The sequence below is a fragment of the Lates calcarifer genome, linkage group LG19, assembly GCF_001640805.2.
Source record: "Lates calcarifer isolate ASB-BC8 linkage group LG19, TLL_Latcal_v3, whole genome shotgun sequence".
In the NCBI taxonomy this organism is placed as follows: Eukaryota; Metazoa; Chordata; class Actinopteri; family Centropomidae; genus Lates; species Lates calcarifer.
Genome location: NC_066851.1, coordinates 12,397,346 through 12,419,397, shown reverse-complemented (window position 1 = coordinate 12,419,397; position 22,052 = coordinate 12,397,346). Strand labels below are relative to the sequence as shown.

At 43.5% G+C, this 22,052-nt stretch overlaps 3 protein-coding genes across 3 annotated transcripts in view; 2 read left to right on the top strand and 1 right to left on the bottom strand.

Annotated features, from left to right (window-relative positions):
• Window positions 1-162: 162 nt before the first annotated feature.
• Window positions 163-5,387, bottom strand: si:dkey-13p1.4 (transmembrane protein 151B). Its single transcript, XM_018683959.1, has 2 exons — window positions 4,652-5,387; window positions 163-1,821 (listed from the first exon to the last, which is right to left on the bottom strand). The coding sequence occupies exons 1-2, from the start codon at window positions 4,778-4,780 to the stop codon at window positions 163-165; spliced, it is 1,788 nt and encodes a 595-aa protein (XP_018539475.1). The 5' UTR covers window positions 4,781-5,387.
• A 784-nt stretch (window positions 5,388-6,171) lies between these two features.
• rpap1 (RNA polymerase II associated protein 1) lies at window positions 6,172-21,360 on the top strand. Its single transcript, XM_018683961.2, is given in 28 exon segments — window positions 6,172-6,261; window positions 6,263-6,368; window positions 6,477-6,625; window positions 6,899-6,991; window positions 7,257-7,446; window positions 7,610-7,771; window positions 7,948-8,181; window positions 9,323-9,438; window positions 9,561-9,659; window positions 9,743-9,844; window positions 9,932-10,099; window positions 10,349-10,528; window positions 10,687-10,821; window positions 10,898-11,068; window positions 12,072-12,229; window positions 12,367-12,537; window positions 12,643-12,838; window positions 13,255-13,364; window positions 13,527-13,722; window positions 14,006-14,152; window positions 14,233-14,375; window positions 14,652-14,949; window positions 14,951-15,085; window positions 15,910-16,028; window positions 16,135-16,366; window positions 16,514-16,690; window positions 17,396-17,452; window positions 18,892-21,360. Coding segments are annotated over 28 exon segments (4,284 nt in total). The 3' UTR covers window positions 19,042-21,360.
• The window catches only part of ltk (leukocyte receptor tyrosine kinase), a 92,600-nt gene continuing 89,666 nt past the window's right edge, over window positions 19,119-22,052 (top strand). The window contains 1 exon segment of the mRNA XM_018683957.2: window positions 19,119-19,141. The gene's annotated coding sequence lies outside the window, so the exon portion shown is untranslated.

The following is a 22,052-nucleotide window of genomic DNA, read 5'->3' as shown; positions in this document are numbered from 1 at the left end:
ATGACATGTCTTATTGCATTTAAACACATCACACCTGCAGCTGTTTTGTCTGCTTCATATTTACAGTGGGATTTCCTGAAACATCCCATTTTCTCCATAAATCTTTACAATGTCAGCACTGTCCATTATTATCTTGACTTATCAGAGTCTCTTTTCATCCCTTCACAGAGCCGTCTCCACACAGGACGACCCTCTCCGCACGTAATAACGCCTCACCTCCCTCCCATCCTCGCCGCCGCAACCCTCGGACCGGTGCACGATGAGGACCGGGAAGAAGCGAGCGTCCCTGTAGGTGGGCGGGCTGTCGCTGAGGGCCAGCTGGCTGGAGTCGGACCCGCAGCACTGCTCGTCGGCGCAGCAGGGGTCGGTCAGGTTGCTGCTGCGGCTCCTCCACAGGGCCACGGTGCGGTGGGAGCCGTACATGCGGCAGAGGGAGAGGCGGGACGTGTCCGAGGAGAGGTGGGACTGGAACAGCGCTCCCCGGCAGGAGAAGATGGAGGAGCAGCTGGAGCTGGTGATGGTCCTCCTCCTGCCTCCTCCCCTGTCTCCTCCTTCTCCTCCTCCTCCTCCTCCATCTGTGGTCAGATCGCTGCATCGGTCACAGTCGTCCTGGCTCTGGAGGGCACCGTAACTCTGAGCAGTCTGGCTGCTGTCCAGCAGGAAGCAGTTCGAGGATGAGGTGCACTCAGTGTCATGCAGCGAGTTAGACTCTGCTGTGCTCATGTTTATCATCATGGCCTCTGAGTAGCTGGGAATCACCTGGCGGTTGCAGCGTATGTGCCACTCCATCTCAGTGCTGTCCAGCGTGTCCACTCTCGGAATAGCACAACTGATATTGTTCCCCACAGGCCTGTCTTCGTCCAGAGGAGACGGGCTGCTGTGGCTGTACTCTAACCCAAATAGTTTCTCTATGCGGTAGTGCACATAAGCAGTGCGGTACTCTATGAGCACTCTCAGAGGCCAGGACAGCATGAAGAGAGCTGCCAGCCAGAAGGCAACCTGGGAAGTGTACCAGGGCATCCTATCTGGGTCTACATAGGCTATCAGGTTTTCTCTGAAGTCCACGTTCTTCAGCTGCATCCCCTCCCTGGCCTCCATGTAATCGTCCAACCCCTCGATTTCAGAGAAGAATCTGGCTCTCTGGTTGAGGTAATCGTTTTCTGGGCCCGCCTCGGTGAAGCTGAAACACTTGGTGAAGCGGAAGCGAGTCGCTGTGTGACCCTCCAGGCCCCTGAGGTCACGCGACACATCTTTCATCCCACAGTGGCTGTAGTCAAACTCTCCCTCCGCCACGTGCGTGTTCACTCTCTCGTGGTACACCTGCGTGGTGGTGTAGGCGTCCCCGTTGCGGTACCGGGTGACCTGCCGGGTCCGTCGCACAAAATGGTAACTGATGGCCTTCCACCATATGCAGGGCTGGGCCTGGCGCATCCGCAGCACGCGCTCGTACACGCTGTCCACGTCCGCCTTACACTGCAGCTCGCTCCTGGCCCTGCAGTGCCAGCACTCCACCATGTACAGCACATAGAGCATGAGCAGGAAGGCCAGGGGGATGTAGATGTAGCCGTCGGAGCAGGGGCTGTCGTGGTATATCATGGAGTGGCCTCCGGTGCCCATCCCGGACGTCCCCCGCAGGGAGGAGGTGAAGGAGGCCGTGAAGGAGGAGGGGAGGGCGGAGCTGAAGCTGATCTTGGTGACCTTGGTGAGCTGACACCAGGCCACCGCACCCACACAGCTGTACATGAGCAGGGAGAGCAGCAGGCAGCGCCAGTGGGACTCCCGGCAGACACATGAACCCAGGGACTGCTTCACTGGACGTTGCTGCAGAGAGAGAGAGAGAGAGTGAGTAATAAGGAAAAGGCACTTAGAGCAATGAGCCCCTGAAACATGGCAGCAATATCATGACTTGCAGCAGAAATGCAAATGAGTGCAGCTGCACTATAAATTGCCTGGCTTTTCCACACCTAAGCACAAAGTAAATCAAACTAAAGAAAGCTCAGTGGAATTCAATTAAACCGCGTAGTGTCCCCCATGAGGCTGTGTGTCACTGCAGCTGACAGACAGATATTAACTGAGCTGTTTTCACTCATCTGTCTCTGAAATTAACTTAATTTATATTGCATGAGGGCAAATGTACTGGCTAGTAAAGATGTCACATTAATACCACAGGGTAAGGCTCATGTGTATGCAGACAGAATCCTAAAAATCATGGAGATTAAAATCCATAGTTAGAAACAGCCTGATTTACACTGGCTTTCTGAGGCAGATACTAATATTGATACTTGTTAGTAATCACACTTGATATATATACTGTATATATGTGTACTTTTTGCTCTGACTGCAGCAGAATGAAACATGACACCAGTACTCAATTAACCTATTACTTGAAGGGACAAAAAAATAATAGTCAGCAATAATTTCCTGTTTGGTTTCATTGCTCTGCTCTGTTAGATGTGGTTTTTAAATGAAATAATTTTGATTTTTGGACGACATGTTGAAAACATCGGAACATGTTACCTTGGGAAAGTTTGCATTTTTCACCACTTTCTGACATTTTGAAGATTAATATGTAGTACAATAAAAGAAAAAAAAAACAAGACAAACAAACAAAAGAAACCTGTTAAGCAATTAATTGATGAGGGAAATAATCGTCATTTGCAGTCTACTATGGCCCATTTATGCATATGCATGCATTAATGTTGGAATGTAGGTACATTTACTAAGTACAATTTGTGAAGTACTTTTATTTGAAATTTCCTTTTATGACTACTTCACACTCTACTCCCTCTCCACAGATTAAATACTGTACTTTTTACCCTAGATATAATTAGTGCTTAAGTAATGAATTAATAATTGATTATTAAAGTGATATCAAACTATTTCAGTAGCTGATAAAATATGACACACTGTTAGACAGATAAACGATCCAATACAATGTAAAGTAGTTAAAAGTAACTCCACCTCAACCAGATACAACATTAAAATACAACTTACATCATGTTGACATGAGTTATTATAATGGAATAATACAATACAATATAATGTTATTTCCCATTTTTCATGTTTGATACTTTAAGTACTTTCTGTACATCTCTCTGCTTCTCACTTAATCTGCTGAGTACTGGCTGGTTAGCTCAGGGCAAAAAAACAGAAACACAAAGTGCTCACATTTGCAATACTGAGCAGAAGTCAAATTGTCCCATTCAGCAAAGACAGTGGCCCAAAGCTATTTCATCAGTAACACTAACAGTAACAGAAGCTGAAGCGTAACCCTTTATGCATGAAGAGATTAAACCAGGAGTGAAAGGTTTAATGTAACCTGAGAGGACGGGAGTTTGTTTTTGAACGACTTTATGGCACTTTGTGATATTCTCGTCTGTTTTTGTTTTTTTTATTGTAACATTTCATCCCCATGAGATCCTGTGTTGTTGTAGACTACCTCTAGTGTTTTATGGAGTGAAGGGATTTATGCTGACAACCAGCCATCCATTACTGCACTGACACAGGGGTGGGGATGTCACTTTGCTGGTTCCACCTCAGTTATTTATGGAGCAAACGGGGATTCAGTTCTCGTGCACCAGAGAGGATGGAGAGGAGTCTTCAGCAGTCCAGGCATCCTGACTGCAGACATTAAAGACGATGTACAGCCTGTACTCATTTACCTTAAAAACACTATGCAGTGATTTTTATTCCATCGTGTATTTCTACTACTACTATACTATATATAATAATATGCAATTCTCTCTTGAAATACCTCTTCTGATGTTTAGTCAATTTCTAAATATAGCAAAGATTAAATCAATCAAAAAGCCCTGACTCAAGATGTGACAGGAGCTGAATTAAATCTGCTGGCTGACGTCAAACAGGAAATATATTTGATAAAAAAGGCACAAGTTGCTCATAACTAAAGTTTATTTCAGATTTCTCCACACTATAAGATGGGATCTAGTTACATGGATGATAGATCTGAAGACAGCTTGTATCATCTTACTGCCTGTACTCACTACATGGCTGGCTGCACACAACCAGCTGCCCAGATGGAATCATAGTAATTACTACGTGGCAGAGGGGACTGTAGAGGGGACACATGCAGGTACACTTGAAATGTGACTGTGTGTCTACACCAAGGTAGGGCTTTACAGGAAATAACTCTTAGTGAGACGTAACTCTCTCCAGAGCAAAATGTATCCGTTTGTTAGTGAGGGTACACTTTCCACATCACTGGAGTCTAACTGCCACTTTGTGAAATGGGATATTCTGTCATTTCAGAGAGCAGAGACGCTGTTTGGCTGCAGGTGGAAGCAGTGGTACTGTAATGGCACAGGGGGGGAGGGAATGTCAAAGGATTTATTCCCCAGAGAGCCACCATGGCACAAAAATCACAATGCAGTGTTTTCAATTCAGAGTTACACAAAAGAAAATTAGTATATTTTTAAAGAAAGTAAAACACATGATCAGGAAGCTTGCATCTTATTGTGGCCTTGCTGTTATGTTGCAGGAACGGGCAATTTATAGTTCACAATTTCTGATTTACTTACTTTTCTTAAAGTCATTCAGCTATGAGAAGTGTCAGGTATATCTATTGTCAGCTGATGTGTCTTTTCTTCAGGTTAAAAATAAGATGAAGAACTGAGGGTTTGTCTACACCTACCTCCTCCGGGACATCACTCTCTGCCGGTGAGTCTTCCTCTTCTTCCTCCTGCTCCTGCTCCTCTCCCTCAGCATCATTGGGAGCGCTGGCCGTCGTGTCCTCCGCAGAGTCCAGATCGGAAGAGAGCATGCTGCACTCTTCGCATGTCAGAGAGAGATCATAAACTCACTCCTTTTTATCCACATGCTCTCTTCTAGATATCCCTTCCGTTCGCTCCCCCTTTTTGCGCCCCCCTCAGCCCCACAGCGTCTGGGCCGGAGCCAGCAGGCGGCTGCTGCTGCTGCTGCTGCTGCTGCACGGAGCGGGGATCCCGCGGTGGTCCTCCCGACTGGCCTGACGGAGGGGGGCGGGGTTGAGGGATTTCACCGCAGCAGAGACAGCAGAGGTTGACCATGATGCAGTCAGCGAAGCTTGTCGTCAGTGCCCAGTGCTGTGCAGTTGAAATTACCCAATAAAACCATACATCATAAAAGAAAAAAACCCCAACACTGCACCGTGTTCATCCAGATACCGGCTGTCCACTCTCCTACAGCAGGGACGGAGGGAGGGGGCGGTGTCGTTACCTTGAACACCCTGGGCGTTCCCGTGACATAAATCAGAGAGGATGCATTAAATAACTGCCAACAACTCCACTCAATATTGTACACCTCTAAATTACCATGTAATTTTTTGCTAGAGAGAGGGGAAGTCGACGCACCTCCCTTTCACCGAATGTTGGCAAGCTTTTATTTTGAAGGTAATATTTTGTGTCACATTAAAAATCTTCCGTGTGTTCCCCGAGTGTCGACTGTTTCGGATCCTGCGCTTAACTGAAGGCTAGCTAACACAACTGTGAAATGCTGTAAAGCAGCAAAAATAGTTACATTGTTTTGCCAGTACTCGTTATTGTTTTGGAATTTTTTTACACTCCGACTGAGTGAGGTTTGAGATTTCAAGCTAACGTTAAGCTAACGTTAACTGTACATTACATTCATCGCCGGTAAGTACGTGCGTGTCTCATGTAAACTTCAGTACACGTGAAAACGAAGAAGTATTATTTAGCTAACCTTAGATGTGGCAGATTTATTTAGTTAATTTGTTTGAGTTAGTTGCTTTTTGCCTTTTGTTACACTCCTAGTTAGCGTCTGTTTGAAATAAGAGTAGCCACGCTAACAAAGTTCAGCAGTTGAATTCATATTAATATGGTCCCCATTATCTGCCAGACTAAACTATCAGCTACACATAGTATGATGAATTTGGAGTCAGCTTGAGAGTGTTTTAATTCTTTTCAGATTTTATCCATTATCTGTCATTAGGGGCGGAGCTTTTGTTTTTGTAGTCACAAACCAGCTTTGGGCCCCTTAAGTCACCACCACCTGTCACTCCAGCAGTCTTATGTCAAAGTGTGTCTCCCCACCGAGGAGTGTTAGGTGTTTGAGAGATGAATGGTTGTGCCAGGTGTCAGGTTTAAGCAAACACCTGTGGGTATGGAAAAGGAAATAACTATACCATTAATATGGTCTCTTGTGTCCTTCAGAGGGATGTTGCGGCGTCCCAAGCCAACTGACTCGGAGGCAGACCTCCTGAGAGAGCAGGAGCAGTTTCTGACCTCTGGTGCCCCGTCTGCTGCCAAATGTGGTTCGCCGTCCTGACAAGAGGAGAGGCGAGGCTGGAGGCGGAGCAGGAGAACACAACGGGGAGACTGAAGGAAGCCAGAGGGATGTGGTTACGATAGAAGGTGAGAACATTTACCTGCTAAAATGGTTTCCTAACTGATCTAAATACACAGTAAGATTATTTAATACAGAAACCCCAAATACAATATTAATCTGTGTGTTTATTGTAGATCTTCCAGACCAGCTCCCTTCTCTGACGCCAGCCCCCCCAAAGAAGTCTCGCTTTAAAGCTAGTCGTGTCACTTTCGAGGATGAGGATGCTGGAGAGAGGCTGGACAGACACGACACTCACATTAGTGCTGTTCTCTCCAGGATCGTCGTAAGTGCTGGTTGTAAAACTTAACTCATACTTTTCTTCAAAAATGACAAGTACAAACTGAGAATCAGTGAACTCCATTAAGTTGCTGATTTTCCCAGTTAGTCCCCCCCAGCATAAATGCAAGTGATATGTCACACAAATTGTGTTGTTCATGTGTGTGTGAGTTCCTCAGAGTCAGCTGGGGTCTTGTTTCTTTTCACGTGATATGCAGTTTTAGTTGTTTATTTTTAATTTTTTCACCCATGAATAAGTAACATTATTCTTTATTTCAAGGAGAGAGACACAAGCTCTACTCCAATATCTCTACCAGCATTTACAGGCATGGCTTTCCCCAAAGTGCTGCACCGCTCAGAAACCAGCAGCCAGGTACAGAGACATTAATGTCCATTCTACTCAGTTTGATTTTCAACAGATAAAGATCTTAAAATTGCAGTTAACCATAGCCATTTATAATTAAAACATATCCTCTCTATATATTCAAAAACATACATTACTTTAAAATGTATCTTAACAAATGTCTAGTTTTACTGTTCATACTTGTTTGTATTGTTAAATTAATTTGGCATTGAATAAAATGATTCTTGTTTGGATGTATTCAAATATTTGAAGTGGATGTACTCCTTACAACCAGGTGCCTCTGTCATCATCTGGAGGGAAGAAAAGCATCTTTGCTCGTCAGATTGCAGCACAGAGACTTAAGGAAGGAAAGACGCCGTTACACTGTGCACCTGAAACTGCTCAGACACCTGAACTCAGGGAACAGAACCTCCCTCCTGAGACTAGTATGGATACAGATCAGTGTGATGCTGCAGGTGATCGTTAGTGAACGTAATGTAATGACACATGACAGCTGATATGTTGGACATCTTCAGGAGTATATGAATTATGTCCTAATTGTTAGGAAGTTTTTTGTTTTGGGGGTTTTTCCACCACACATCTGTTTTGACATTATATCATTCTCACTCCTTTACGTTCTCTAGAACCATCCTACGGTCTCAGGTCCCAGGCTGGTGTCTGGTCAGGGGCTTGGGGGCCCACGTAGCTCAGGAGAGACCATGAGGATCCACAGGGAGAACCAGGCCAAACTCCAGGCGATGTCTCAGTCTGAGATCCTAGAGGAGCAGAAGAAACTCTTAGCTCAGCTCGGTAGGCAGCGCTTTTGTCCACATGATAGCTAATAAGCATCTAATACAGATGCATGAGCTGTCATGGACAGTAATCCATAGCTCCTGTGCTGAGTTTGTATCTTGACTGGTACATCCGAACCTCTTTTACTTTTTGTTGGTACTACAGTGCTTAACACGATTATTTCTGCCTCCCAGATCCGAGACTGGTGGAGTTTGTTAGATCTCGCAAAGCCCAGAGCGTCCTGTCCTCTGCCTCCTCATCCAAACACCCCAAGGGCAAAAGCGGCAAGGAAGATTTTCCTCTTGAAAGTGCAAGCAGAGAGTCAGACTCCTCCAGTGCTGCTGAGCTATTTCAGAAACCCCAAGAAGTGGAAATGGAAGGAGAGGAGGAGGAGGAGGGTGAAGTGCCACCACCACCTGCTTTGACTGGTATGATGTATTCAAAATAAACCCTTTTATCACGTCTACCTTCCCAGTTCCTGCTCTCCAGATATAAATTAACCAACAGGATCTAGGTTATATGGCTATATAAGTATTCCTCATCACATCTTGCTTTGGCTCAGTGAAATTGTAACCTTTTTGCTGAGGCTGTATAATCATTTGATCAGTGATGCATCTCGGCAGCAGCAGCTCCCACACCAGCATACCTGGCTGACTGCCTGCAGCTGTCTCTCCCTCCATCCCTGCCCCTCCTGCTCTTTACTTTACTTCTCTCTCTCCACTCATCCACCCTCTAATTGTATAACTAATGTGGGATGCTTCAGCTGCATGGCTAAAATCCAGGCATAAAGCTGATCGTTGACTTCACTTTGTGTGATTAGCAGAGAGGCCAGACTGAGCCAAAAGTAGCCACTCTCTGCAATTAAGTTACTGCAGATCATTCAGAGGATACTCCCAGTCCTGATGAAAGCGTTGCTAATGGATCACATGAAGACAGATCTTGCACATCATTTATACCTTTTTGTTTCACTAAGAAAAAAAGAGAAAAGTTGTTTTTGTCATTCTGTTATTCTGGCCAAAGATTATTTATCGCCTTTCCTACAGAAAACAATACATCCTTGTTATGGATTGAGAATAAATAGCCAGACATTGCCTCAGCTTTTCACAGAGCATTGTAGGGATGCTGACTGTGAGATTTTTTTTGTGTCACAATATAACCCACCTGTCCTGGTCACTGTCACTTATGATAGTTTTTTTTTTTTTTGTAATTATCAAGAGAAGCACAAGTTTCCCACATGGTTCTGTATAACATTTTGCATAGTGTCATATTGTTTGGCTGACAGAATATCACGTGATGCTACCAAGATGTGATTTAGTGTTATCAGGAGCCCAAACTTGATGTGGTTCAAGCTAATGTTCTCTATGTCTTCAACACACTAAATAACTCAGCGGGAGGATTGTTTTCTCAGTGTAGGTGTAGGTTTGGCTCACAGTGGTGACACATGCTGGAGCTGTCACTTTATTTGTCATGGCTACAACAGATGGTGGTTGTACCAATTAGAATAAGCTATCTTACATTGTTACTCAATATGCTTACTCCTCCTGTGTGTGTGTTTGCTTGTTAATTCAGAAAGGGATCTGCTGGTGAAGCCTCAGAAAGAATGGGTCCACATGGACAAGCTGGAGCCAGAGAAGCTGGAGTGGATGAGGGACTTGCCTGCACCCAGAAGGAAAGGAACCAAGAAGGTAGAGAGATGTTGACATTTTCATTCATTTCTACTCAAAGCCTCACTGACAAGTGTTTTCCTGAGTTAAACATATTGTGTACCTGAGCCAGCACATTCTGCTGTTTCTGTGTGTCCTGACAGGCCATGCAGGCTCGGTTTGACTTTGCTGGGAGCTTGATCCCGCCCATGGAGGATCTGCCTACTCACCTGGGTCTGCACCATCATGGAGAAGAGCCAGAGGTCAGTAGGCACTGAGCCAAAATACCCAAAAAGTCAAGGTTTGCTGTGATTTCATTCTTGACACTGAGGATTTCTCCTCCCAGCGGGCAGGTTACTCCCTGCAGGAGCTCTTCCTGCTGTCTCGGAGTCAGGTCATCCCGCAGAGGACTCTGGCCCTCAGCACTCTCGCCAACATCCTCTCAAAGGTACACAAACAAACACACACTCACTCAGTGTCGCACATATCTACAGTGCCTCACTCATACTGGATGCTTTTTTTGAATACCCTGTAGGCTCGTGCTGGAGAATACCGCTCAGTTCTGAAAGGCAGTGTGACGTCCACTCTGCTCGACGCCGGCCTGCTCTTCCTGCTCCGCTTTGCATTGGATGATGGTGTGGAGGGAGTGATGTCAGCAGCTGTGCATGCACTCAAAGCACTTCTAGTGTGTGCAGAGGATGAAGTAAGACTACTTGAACAGTTTTTTCTTAACCCATTTTCTCCAAATTCTCAAACAGAAAATTTAAGGTAGAATTATTAAATGATTCTGCGAAGTGCAGTTGGAAAATAAAGCCACACTGACCGCTTTTACTGAATATATTGATTTGTATAACATAAAACACTGTGGTTGCTTGTCACTATACCTCTGCAACAGTATCTCAGTCCAGTGTCTAGTCCCTCTAGTTCTTATTCAATTTGTTTCTCCTCTCAGGACTGTTTGGATTGCACCTTCTCCTGGTTTCATGGTCTGGCCTCCTTCCCTCTGCTGCCGTCTGCTCAGGAGGAAGAGGATAAGGAGGATGAAGGGCTGGACGAAAGTATGAAGGAGACAGCCAAGGAGAAGGAAGAGAGGAGAAGTGATCATGACGTGGCCAGGCAGGATGTTGTCAAGGTAAACAACCAGAATTCATTTTTCCTTTTTATATTTTACATGTTTTCCTTGGGTCAGACTTATTCATATTTTAATTTTTGTGAATGCAGTGAAGGAGTCCTGTAAATGAAAATTTAACGATTATTGTTTTCTCTTTGATATCCCTATCTGTGTTTCAGGGTCTGCTAAAAATGAAATTGCTCCCCAGGCTACGTTACATCCTTGAGGTGTTTCGACCATCACCTCGAGTTGTCCAGGATGTTCTGGACATCCTGACTCGTATTGCCAGGCACTCCGCCTCGTCTGCCACACAGGTAACTACAGTAACAACTCCTCCGGTCAGCAAACATTTCACTCACAGTCACTGAATTACTATCATTTCGCTCTCAGGTGTTGGACTGTCCTCGTCTGATGGGGACAGTGATGTCTGAGTTTCTTCCCACTTCTTGGGCAGCACCATCCTCACCCCTCCCTCAGTCTGTTTATGGACTCCCACTGGCCAACGCCATGAAACTTTTAAGAGTTTTGGCTACCTCTGGCAGACATGCCTGTGCCAGACTGGTAAGTGTTCCCATGTCATAGTGTCTTGATTAGTGTTTTGAAGAGACTGTGTCTTAAATGTCTGGATGAACTGTGACTATATTGAATTTTATCAATTGAAGTGCATATTCAGACATGGCTAAAAGTGTTTTGTACCCTTACACCTCATTGAAACAATGTTCTGTTCTCTCTGAGAAGTGTTGAAATGGCCTTTGGTTTACCACAGAATATTCTGCTTATTCCACAAAGATCCTCTAAAACGGCCTGGACAAAATTATCGGCACTCCTTAGAAGTGGTGATAAATAAGTGGATTGCTGTGATATTTCAAGCAGACATTTGTCTTCAGTTAGAATCACAGGTGTCTTTAATCTTATAATCAGTCATTCAGCCTATTTGAATGAAGAAAAGTCCTCATTGTGCTGTTTGTGTGAATCACACTGAACATGGACCAGAGAAAGAAAAGAGGAGATTTGTCTGAGGAGATGAGGAAGTGTGGTCAAGGTAAAGGCTACAAGGTCATCTCCCAGCAGCTTGTTGCTCCTGTGACCACAGCTGCCAATATTATCAAGGAGTTTAAGGTCCATAGCCAAGGGATGTTGACCCCAGATTGAACAGAAATTCAAATGGAACCATGGAAAACTTCCAAACTTCCAAACAAGCTTACCTCCAAGATCAAGGTACAATAGTGTCCAGTCACAGGAAGAACACTTTTGAAAACAGAAACATAAAAAAGCCTGAGAGGAGTTTTCTAAAATGTTTGTTGACAAGCAACAGTACTTGTGGGAAAATTGCATGAGAGCTTTTGTTTCTGTAAAATACAAAAAACAGAGATTACATACAAAAGCTACATACAAAAAATAGACATATGAATAATTTAGAGTTCATTAAATACTGTGCAAATATATACTATTTATAACCTCTGTTGGAGCTCTAAACTAAGTATAGGTTAATGTCAGTGTTTCCATTTTTTGTACAGCACACATGTATGCATTAGTAATATATTTCCCCCTCTCCTCTCATCAGTTAAACTCTCTAGGAGTGAGGGAACGTCTGTCTTGTCTGCTGAGTGCTGAGCCCAGTGAACTGCTGCTGGAGCCCACTGAGGCCCTCAGGATCACCACTGAGGCCTACAGGCTGTGGGCTGTAGCAGCCAGCTACGGACAGGCCTGCAAATTGTACATGTGAGCTAACATCTTCAAGCTTTTTAAGCCATATTTCCTTTCCTTTTAGCTCTTTTTTAATGTCTGGGTCTTTGGTGTGCTAGATGCTTAATATTCACTTCTGCTCATTAATGATTACTGTCATTATTATTCCACAGAGACCTGTACCCAGCCTTACTGAGGGCACTACAGTCCGTTCACCGAGCGCTGAACCCCTCAGATCCTCTGCTGTCTCTGCAGCTCCAGCGAGTCCTGGCTCTGCTCTCATTACTCACACAGGTCACACACACTGCCGGGTGCCACCAGGAGCTTCAGGCCGGCATGGTCAGGTACAGATGAATGACTGAAATGGACTGAGAGAACCACACAGCTGCATGAGTCATCACACAACACTCCTTGGTATCCACATGCCACGCTCTCTGTTATTCCTACAGCTCTCGGGGAGAGGAGTGCCCCCCGCCTCCTCCAGTGTCTTGGGGACATGTCACAGGGTTGCAGACATCTTTGTTGGGCCATTTGAAAGGCTTTGTGAAGTGCCTCGATAATCCACTTCAGAAAGACAGCGGCCTTGCTCTGATACCAGCTTACCTGCTCTACCTAGAAGCTTATTATCATCAGCTCTCCAGACAGGTACCATTCCTCACTTTGTTCTTCTCACCTGTATGTATGCTGATAACTGTATGTGTCAGTCTCATTGCAAAGCCACAATTTTTGGAACTTGGAGCAGGTGGAACTTATCAAGTGATACTTTTATTAACAAATTCATGGTTTTCCATGAATAAATATCAATAAAATAACAAGGCAGAGGAAAATATCTGAGGAAATCTGACCACATCAGTATGGTTGAACTCTCTGTACCTTACTGAGCGTTTAATCTATGAACCGCCTGATATAGTATATAAAACACAAATTGTCAATTAGGGAAAATGTCTAAGATTTGATATGTATTTGCTCTGGCTACACTTGAACAAAATGTAAAATGATATTGTTAAGTGCAAAATGTGGACATGTGTATTTATTTCATACAATGTAACTTGGTTCTTCAGAATTGTTTCAAGCCAGTAGAGACTCTGCAAGAGCTGGAGCAGCTCACATCTGAGGTTCTCCTCCCGTTGTTTTCTCACCATGTTGTCCAAAGCCTGATAAAGAACCTCAGGTATGTTGGATTTACTTCATGTCAACTCTGTTGTCAGATAAGACAGTTAATGCTGGAATAGTGGAAACAAATGACGACTTAAATGCGTTTACTTTTGCTTTCTTGCTTATGTGTTTGATGCATTTTACTCATCTTGATTGATTATAACTTCTGCAACACCAGGTCTTCCTCAGTCGTGTGTAATGTCCAGTCTAGTCATCAGAGCCCAGAGATCACCCCTAGCCTCCCCGGTTTGGCCTGCCCAGGCTGGAGGGATCGTCCGGGCCTGGTTGTCCCCAGCTCCCCCTTCCCTCTTCTCACAGGCCTGGGGCTCCTCCTGCAAACAATCACAGGCATCCACAAAGGTCTCAGCTGTAAGGTAGGTCCCACTGAACATCTTTAGGGAGTATTATATATCATGCTTGGACAGGAACCGGAGGTGAGGTAATCATGAGGTGATTTTACTGCTTAGATAATCTCCGGTTAAAGAGGAGGAACTTATCAGTAAGATGCGTAGTCTTTGGTTGGAGGGAAAACATGCAGTATCAGGCACACAGGGCTACATTTTGCTGCCATCTTGTGGTAACACATGAAAAAAAATCCTATATATTTTATCTCCATTTTTCTCTTATCTGTGTCTGATTTTCTCTCCCACTCTCTAGTTCACTGCTCTCCTCCTGTCCGAGCCTGTGATGGGTTACCTCCGCAGTTGCAGTCAGGCTTCACCCACCCTGTCTCACACTAGGGCTTGGCTTCTCCGACACGAACACCACCTCCTTTACCTGCTGCTCCGGCTGGCACACAGACTGGTAGGCTCTAACCTAAACTATACATGCATCATCGCTGTCAAGCTTCATTTTTACTCTGTATTCTGTTTGTCTGTTCTCAGGTTCCCATTGAGCCACAAGTTGCAACACAGGCATCATTGTACCACCAGGTGGCGCTGGTTCTCCTGCTATGGTTATTACCAGGCAGCGAGTACCTGGCACATGAGCTGCTCTCCACTGTCATCTTCAACAAGGACTTTCTATCGTAAGTTTACATTATTTTACAGAGTTTAATTTTGGATTATGTATTTACAAGGCCAATAAGTACAGACACAATCATCAGCCTGAGACTTTGCTCTGACATTTTTGTTTTGTTTACTATATATAATGCATTCTGTCTAAACTGGGCTCATAATTCTAATCTAATTTCACAAATTAAATTAAATTCAAATTACATCTCCACCAAAAGTGATGTTTGACGTGCTTCACTTCCTCTATATCCCAGTGTTACTTCATTTATGTTTGTTTGTTTATGTTCCAGTGAGGGCCACAGCGGAGGCCCGGAGGCTGTAGAGCTGGGAGAGCTGAAGCTCCACGAAGAAACACAGCACTGCACCTCTCCCTCTCTGCAGACTGTCGGCGCTCTCCTGAGAGAGGCCTGCGTCCAGCTGCCGTCCATCCGAGGCTGCTACCTCACCCACCTGGCCCATCTGGAGTCCTCTGTGCTGGTGTCCCGAGACGCTTTCTGCGGCCGTAACCCTTGGATCAACTCCCTTTTCCTCCCAGAGCTCACCGGGCCCACCCTACCGTCTGATTGGCCTTTCCTCCCGCTCGTCAGTCCTGTACGAGCGAACAGGGGTGTCAGACGGTGGAGGGTTAGCGGTGGAGGAGCTGCCTCAGGGGGCTCTGCAGGCGGTGACCCACTGTCTGCAGTGGCTGCTGCTGCTGGAGGTCTGGAGGGAGGAAGCCCTAAAGGTACAAATTCAAGTCAAGTCGGTTTTATTTGTGCAGCAAAATCACAAAATGACCTCAAAAAACTTAATGTCTGTACAGCAGACAACATCCTCTATCCTTAGACCTTTGATGAAGTTTTAGAACAATTAGAGTAAATTGATATTGGTTTTTTTAGGTTGATGAAGAGGGAACAAATCATATTACATATCATCCAACATGGTTTGTACCAATAATATAGTATCTTTCAAAACATTATGGTTTACAACTAAATTAAGACAATTCAGTACTGCCATTAAATAAAATCCAGCAAATAAAAGTTCAAAGAACAAAATGAAATAAAATACCCCAAAAATAATAAAATGAGATATAAAACATCAAAATAAAAAACACACATACATAAAAATGAAATAGTGGGCTAACAATTAAAGCTTCTCTTTTAAGATTATTTTAATGAATTCTTTTGAAAGATGTTGTTTATTCATTGATTATATAACAGATTAACAATTTAAATGCAGAACATTCTCTGGTTCCAGCTTGCAAAATGAGAGGATTTGCTGCTCTTCTGTTTCATATATCAAACTAAACTGAGCTGGATCATTGGTTATATGAATAAAACAATATATAGACTACTCTTTAGGTTGTGAGAAATTACAATAAGCCTATTGAATAGTACACAGGCTAATTGACAATAAAACAATCAACTGTTGCAGGCCTAATAATAATATACCTATGTGAGATAAATACTTGTCATTATTTTTTGATCTTCCTCCTCCAGTGTGTTTCATTCATTCAGTCATATATTGCATCTATTATTGTAACATCCAGAACATTTTGTCCTGCTCTAGGTGATCCCCCCAATCGCCAAGCTCGCCCGCCTCTCCTGTGTGTTCCTGTGCTCCAGTGACTTGTTCCTGGAGAGACCCGTTCAGAAGCTGACCTGGGGTCTGTTCAGACTGCTGACCAGGTCTGATATGACATCCATAAAATGTTTAATACCCTTGTTCTAATCTCCATTGAGCACAGTGTAAGGGCGGCTCAGATCCTGGTAAACAGAAGGTCTTTATTTGCAGGCGATCCAGGCTGGACATCTTGGACCTGAACGTCCCTCCTCCTGGCTTAGCCTCCTTCCAGGACTTGTACTCAGCCCTTTTGGCTCAGTACGAAGCCGTGTCTTTTGGAGACCGGCTGTTTGGCTGCTGGGTGCTGTTACCCCTGCAGAGGAAGTACAGTGCCACGATGAGGCTGGCTGTGTTTGGAGAACATGTGGGGATGCTGAGGTCACTGGGGGTCACTCTGGAGCAGGTAAAGATGATGCTGATGCTTTTCATTTTCATCAGCTGCCTTTTTATCTTTTTAGCAGCTTTTCAGTTCTTTACTGTCTTTTAAAACTCACGATTTGAAGTAGTTTTTTTTTTTTTCCCTAAATGACCTCTTCCTGGTCATTTGAAGCTGTCCGTCCCTATCGAGCGGTTCACCTCTCCCCCCGAGGACTCCCTCCCTCTCCTCCGTCTCTACTTCCGCTCTTTGGTAACTGGGACCCTGAGGCTCTGCTGGTGTCCGGTCTTATATGTGGTCGCCTTGTCTCACGTCAACTCCTTCATCTTCTCTCAGGATGCCGCAGCACAGGTATAAAGCACTGCGTGGCCCACAACTGACCAAAAACATCCCTCAGAACAGATGAGAAATATGTGTTCTCTGTCAGCACTGAAAGTGTTTTCCTGATTTATGAAGACCGCTCCCCAAAGGCTTCAAAAATCCAATCCTAGCCTCTCTTGATTAAGTCTGTTGTCCCGCTTTCACTGAATTTTTGATTATGTATTCCTGTTCTGACTGTGCCTTGTGGCTTTTTTTTAATCAGCCACAGCAAAACCAAAGGCAGACTGCCTCACATATAATGATTTAGCAAACCCAGAAGGTGCTGCAGCTGCACTGAGTAGGAGGCTGGATTTGTGGGAAGTGCTCGGCGGTTTTACGGGGATTTATGCACATTTTCTGCGTCAAATATGAGCTCATTGGATGCAAAGTCTTGGAGGTTTTACTAGCCTACGAAAGCAACCTCATGTTGTTGATTAACTGTCAATGGAGCAGCTTCAGAGTTGGTCCCTCATACTCAATTTTCATAAATGCTGTTTAAGTGTGAGGTTTTGGAGTTAACATCCGAGGATAAGAAACACATTTACCAACTTTAACTTCACAAACACATTATTTCAGAGCAGGGACTGAAAACATTCATACACACAGGAAGAGTGTTTTAGTAAACACTTGAACGTGTTAGTACAGTACATCAGTGAGGCCTTTGATCTTTAATCCCTCCTCGTCCTTTTTTACCAGGAGGTTGAAGCAGCTCGACACAGTATGCTGAGGAAAATCTACTACCTGACTGATGAGGTACTCTTCTCCTTTCTACATCCACTGCTTTGCTTTCCTCCCCTCTCTCCCTCCCTCTCTTTCTCTCTGATCTTTATTCGCTGCGAGGTGTTTGATTGTACCAGCTTTTCGCCTCACTTCTCATCTAACTTTCAGAGGATGTTTTCTCCACATTCCTCGGACAAAAACCAGTCTGCTTCTCACTGTTTTTCATCTCGTTGACCACCGTCCAAGCCACTGCTGGCCTGCTGGACTGTTTACCTTTCCATCTGTTGTTTTTGTAGCTTAGTTTTTATCTCATTTGTTAAAAATGTTCAGTAGCTTTGTGTTTTCATGTTTTGATCCTTCCACCACTTTTATTATTTTTTTAAAGTAGAGGACACTTTAAGTTCAGTTTTCTTTCAGTTTCTCTATAATGTCTTCAGCACCTAGTTTTAGTCTTAGTCCCAGCGTGCTCCCCAAGTTCAATTGAATAAATGTGCAACTTAAAGTCCTGCAGTGATATAATTTGAAACCTTGTGTGGTTCTTAAAACCAAAAACTTTGTTTATACAAGTGTTTCTTTTTTGCCTGATGAACCCCCCACAGCCCTGGCATCATGTCATGAGCCACATGTTCATTTGAACTGATTTTAAACTGGATCTGATTTAACACTATTAACTATATAAATGTGGATATTGTTATACAGTAATTTCATATAACTGAAAGGTCGGTGTTTAGTTGGTTTGGTCAAGTTTGTGTTTGTACTCTACCACTTGGAGCAGCAGAATTTAGACTTTTACATTTAGCTTATTCCTTTTCAACCATTTATCCTTTGTCTTAATGCCTAACTCGCGACCTTTTTTTTTTTTTTTTTTTTTTTTGCTTGCTAACTAATTTTCATGCACCCTCAGTTGGAATACTTAGTGTTGAGGTTTTACAGCTGACTCAATATGTTAATATAATTTTTTAGACAAAAACGTTATCTAAATTCTTTTTAACTTGAAGCTGCTTTCACACATGCACTGCACCCCAGAACTTATCTAGACGTTACCCAGAGGAGCTGTTTGTGAGAGCACAAATGTCCGAATCAGTTGGACCGGACATTGAATGGACGTCACCCTGGCAGCTCCCTAGTACAAAGCCAGTGTAATGTCTGATTGAGCCGACATGTGCAAATGGCCAGGTCTTACCAGCGAGTGAGTGGGTGCCACACCTCGCCTAAAACAATCAAAATACCTCCAGTAAGTGAGAACATGTCTGACGCAGACAGTCTCTGGTTGTGTGTTACATGTGTGAAAGGGCAGACAATGTCCACCTATTGTCTGCAGCTCATATGAGAAGATGGCTTTAGTTGAGCTACTTCACAATCTCTCCACATAACAGCTGCAGAAGAACCCCCTGGGGGAGCAAGTACGCCTGGTTGGAAATTATCTTCTGCTGCTCTTCTCACCTCTGTCTCACTCTCTCTTTCATTTCCAGGTGTTGAGGAACCACTTGCTGCTCTTCCGTCTTCCCCAACGGCACTCAGAGTTTGGCTTTGATATGTACGAGCAGTTGCCTCCCATCAGGGCGAAGAGGTTGGAGAGCATCCTGGGACTGCAGGACAGCAATGATGACAAAGGAGACTGAGAGAAGCAGAGAGAGGGGGAAAAATGAAGGTGGCGAGCCAAAAACAGAAGATGCAGAGAAGCGACAGACAGTGTAGGACTGAAGGCAAAGGGAAGGAGAGGTGAGCATGAGTAGAGGATGCTGGGAAAGAGAGGCTCACATTGGGAGACAGTGAGACGTTGATTGAAGTGTCTCATCAAGATGGGTCTTGTCAGAAGAGCCAACGTGGTCTCAAGGAAAATTTTCTGTGGCCTCCTCTGTTAAAGGAAACCAAAGCTGAGGACGACCTGGTCAGCTGTGAATGAAGTAGCATTTGCGAATAATTTTTAGCACTAAGTCATACAGGACCATCACTGGAAATGATCTGAAAGTCTGTTGAGTGTATTTTTGGTTTTCTAAGTTTACTCTAACCTGTCCCAGCCACAACACAGCCAAAGGCTAAACACAAATGCTAAAAATTAAGCGCAGATGCTGCGAGGCACCAGGCCCATGAACCGTTCCTCCGAGCCAGTGGGAGGAATTGAATGTTTTTCCTTGTGACAACAGCGTTTTGCCGGAGTTACTGTGTTGCTTCAAAAACAGCCCGGGACAGTTCTTGGCATCTCAGAGTAAAGACAAAACATCCTACTTTACAAGTGCCTGAAATGGTATTTTTGTGAATAAAACATAATTTCAAATCTGTGTAAACTTTTTATCTTTTAATCACTATACGACTCAGTACTGGAATTATAGCCCATAAAAATAGTATTTAACTGAGTTTGTAACGCCTGTGGCCACACCACACATGCCAGCACATATATTTTGATGGAAATAGATTAAAGTGGGGTCAAAAACCAGCCAGATTGGGGCTCAGAAGGATTCAGATGAGCAGAATGAATTGTTCCCTCTCAGTGTCACTGATCAATAACACTCACTCTGAAGTCCTTCACTGACAAAGTCTCCATTGCTTTTCCATTGAAGCTGCCCTAACTGTTGCCAGTGTTAGATCAGGTTTGGAAAATGCCCATAAGGTGCCTGTGTGTTTATAAATCCCCTGTTTGTGCTCCGTTAGATAACAAGCCAAGCACAACATTTACACTTAAACTTCTCACTTAATCTGTTAAACATCCCACATTATGACAACTTTTATAAGCAAAACTTGGGAGATTGAATATATAATTTTTTAAAATTACTTTTGTGCGATATAAATATTCTGAAAGCATTTTAAAAAATAGATGCATCTGCCAAAAAACAGGTCTTGGTGATTTTATTATTTTCTAAGCATAAAAACTCCAGCAAACCCCAGGAATGTCTCGATCGTCTTAATTTATTAGTTCAGCCGTACATAACTACAAATCTGTGTTTAATATTTTATGTTCAGTTTAAGCATTACACATTCCTCTGTGAAAACATTCTTTCAAGCTCCTGTGCTTTTCATGCGCATGGTTTGCAGTAGATAGCTTCAGACAGACCAGATACACTTGTGTTTTTTCCCTAGTTTTTTAAAGAGAGCATGGTGTTTCTTTTAATAATGACTCCGTTTGCAACAGTGCAGCACAGCATCTTGAAATACAAGAGGAGAAAACAACACAAAGGTTGCAGTGTTCAACAGGAAGTGATTCAGGAGTAAAAAGCCTTCAGGGTTCATAAAATTTGCAGGAGTAAAGCCAGTGGATGCTGGACTGGAGGAAGCTCTCCAATAACAATAACTGACATATACTTCGAGTCAAAAGTTCACCTCCATTTTTCAAGTTGTTACTGAAATTCACACAGTGTAATGTTTCAGTCTACTCTGAACTTAAAGGATAGAACAAATGATTAAAAAAAAAAAAAAAAACGAATAACTTTTTCGAAACGAATAAATTTTTTTTTTAAATTTTTGACTCCACAATGGAAATCAAATGTTCAGAAGGTTTGTCTGTTCACAGCTGTAGTTGTCATGGATACGCTGCACTTGTTGCTTTGCTTTCACCTTCTGTTCATCGCAGACAAGCTCGACTGGGTTTAAGTCTGGAGACTGTGCTGGTCCTCCGTCATTTGAAGCCACCGTCTTCCTTACTTCCTTACCTTACTTCCTGCAGTGCAGTATTGTACTAATAGTGTATCAGAGGGTGTAGAAACAGATTGTTCTTTTATACAGACAGAGAGGTTTGTAAGTAATCACCTGTAGGAATTGTTTGAATTAACTTTCAACGCTTCATTAACTTCCATTACAGCACTACTTCTACTTCATGACTTAAACTTCCTCTTTTTTTCCTTTAAAGTTCCCCACTGCTGACCTTTTCTAACATTTACGGTTATTCACTGGACTTTAACTGTTTACATTTCAATAAAAACTGGAAAAATAGAAGTCTTTCAAAACTCGTGTCCCTTCTCATCGTCATATAAAACAAATGTGAGTGTGAAATCCTCCGAATGAAATGAGGTGCAACAACTGGATCCTTTGTTTGCAGCCCTGGTGTTTTCATTTAGCAGAAGTTATGTCAGTGCTTCTAAAATGATAATAATACTAAGAAATAGTCAGGAACAATAAAATCTGCCCATTAAAACGTTGAACTTTAAATGCTTGATAGCAACACGCTTCATTATGATTTTACTGCAGCTGTAAAATCCACCCACCACCTTTCCTGTTTCAACGTGTGAAATGTTTCTTACAGGACTAGATGTCTCACACACAAATTTCATAATAGACCGATGCTTTTTCAGTTTGATGTCATGTTATTCCACAGTGGCCTGAATTATCCCAGTTGTCACGTGGCTGCTGTATTGGTCCCTGCAACAGGTGGAGTCAGCCTTTTTCAACGCGAGCAAGATGTTTTGAGTCAAACACCAAACTCCTGCAGCTTCTAGGGAGGCAACAAATGTACCTTCTTGCACTATGTTTAAAATAATAGCAATGTGATACTTTAAAGATCCCACCTCATAATCAGCCAAGAACATTAACTTCTTATGAAACGTCCAACTTGTGGCTTCTAACACACTCTCGAGTCCATCATGCAGAAATAAGATTGCAGAGGTGAATTCCTGTTTCTGATTAAACTGATTTGTTTTCA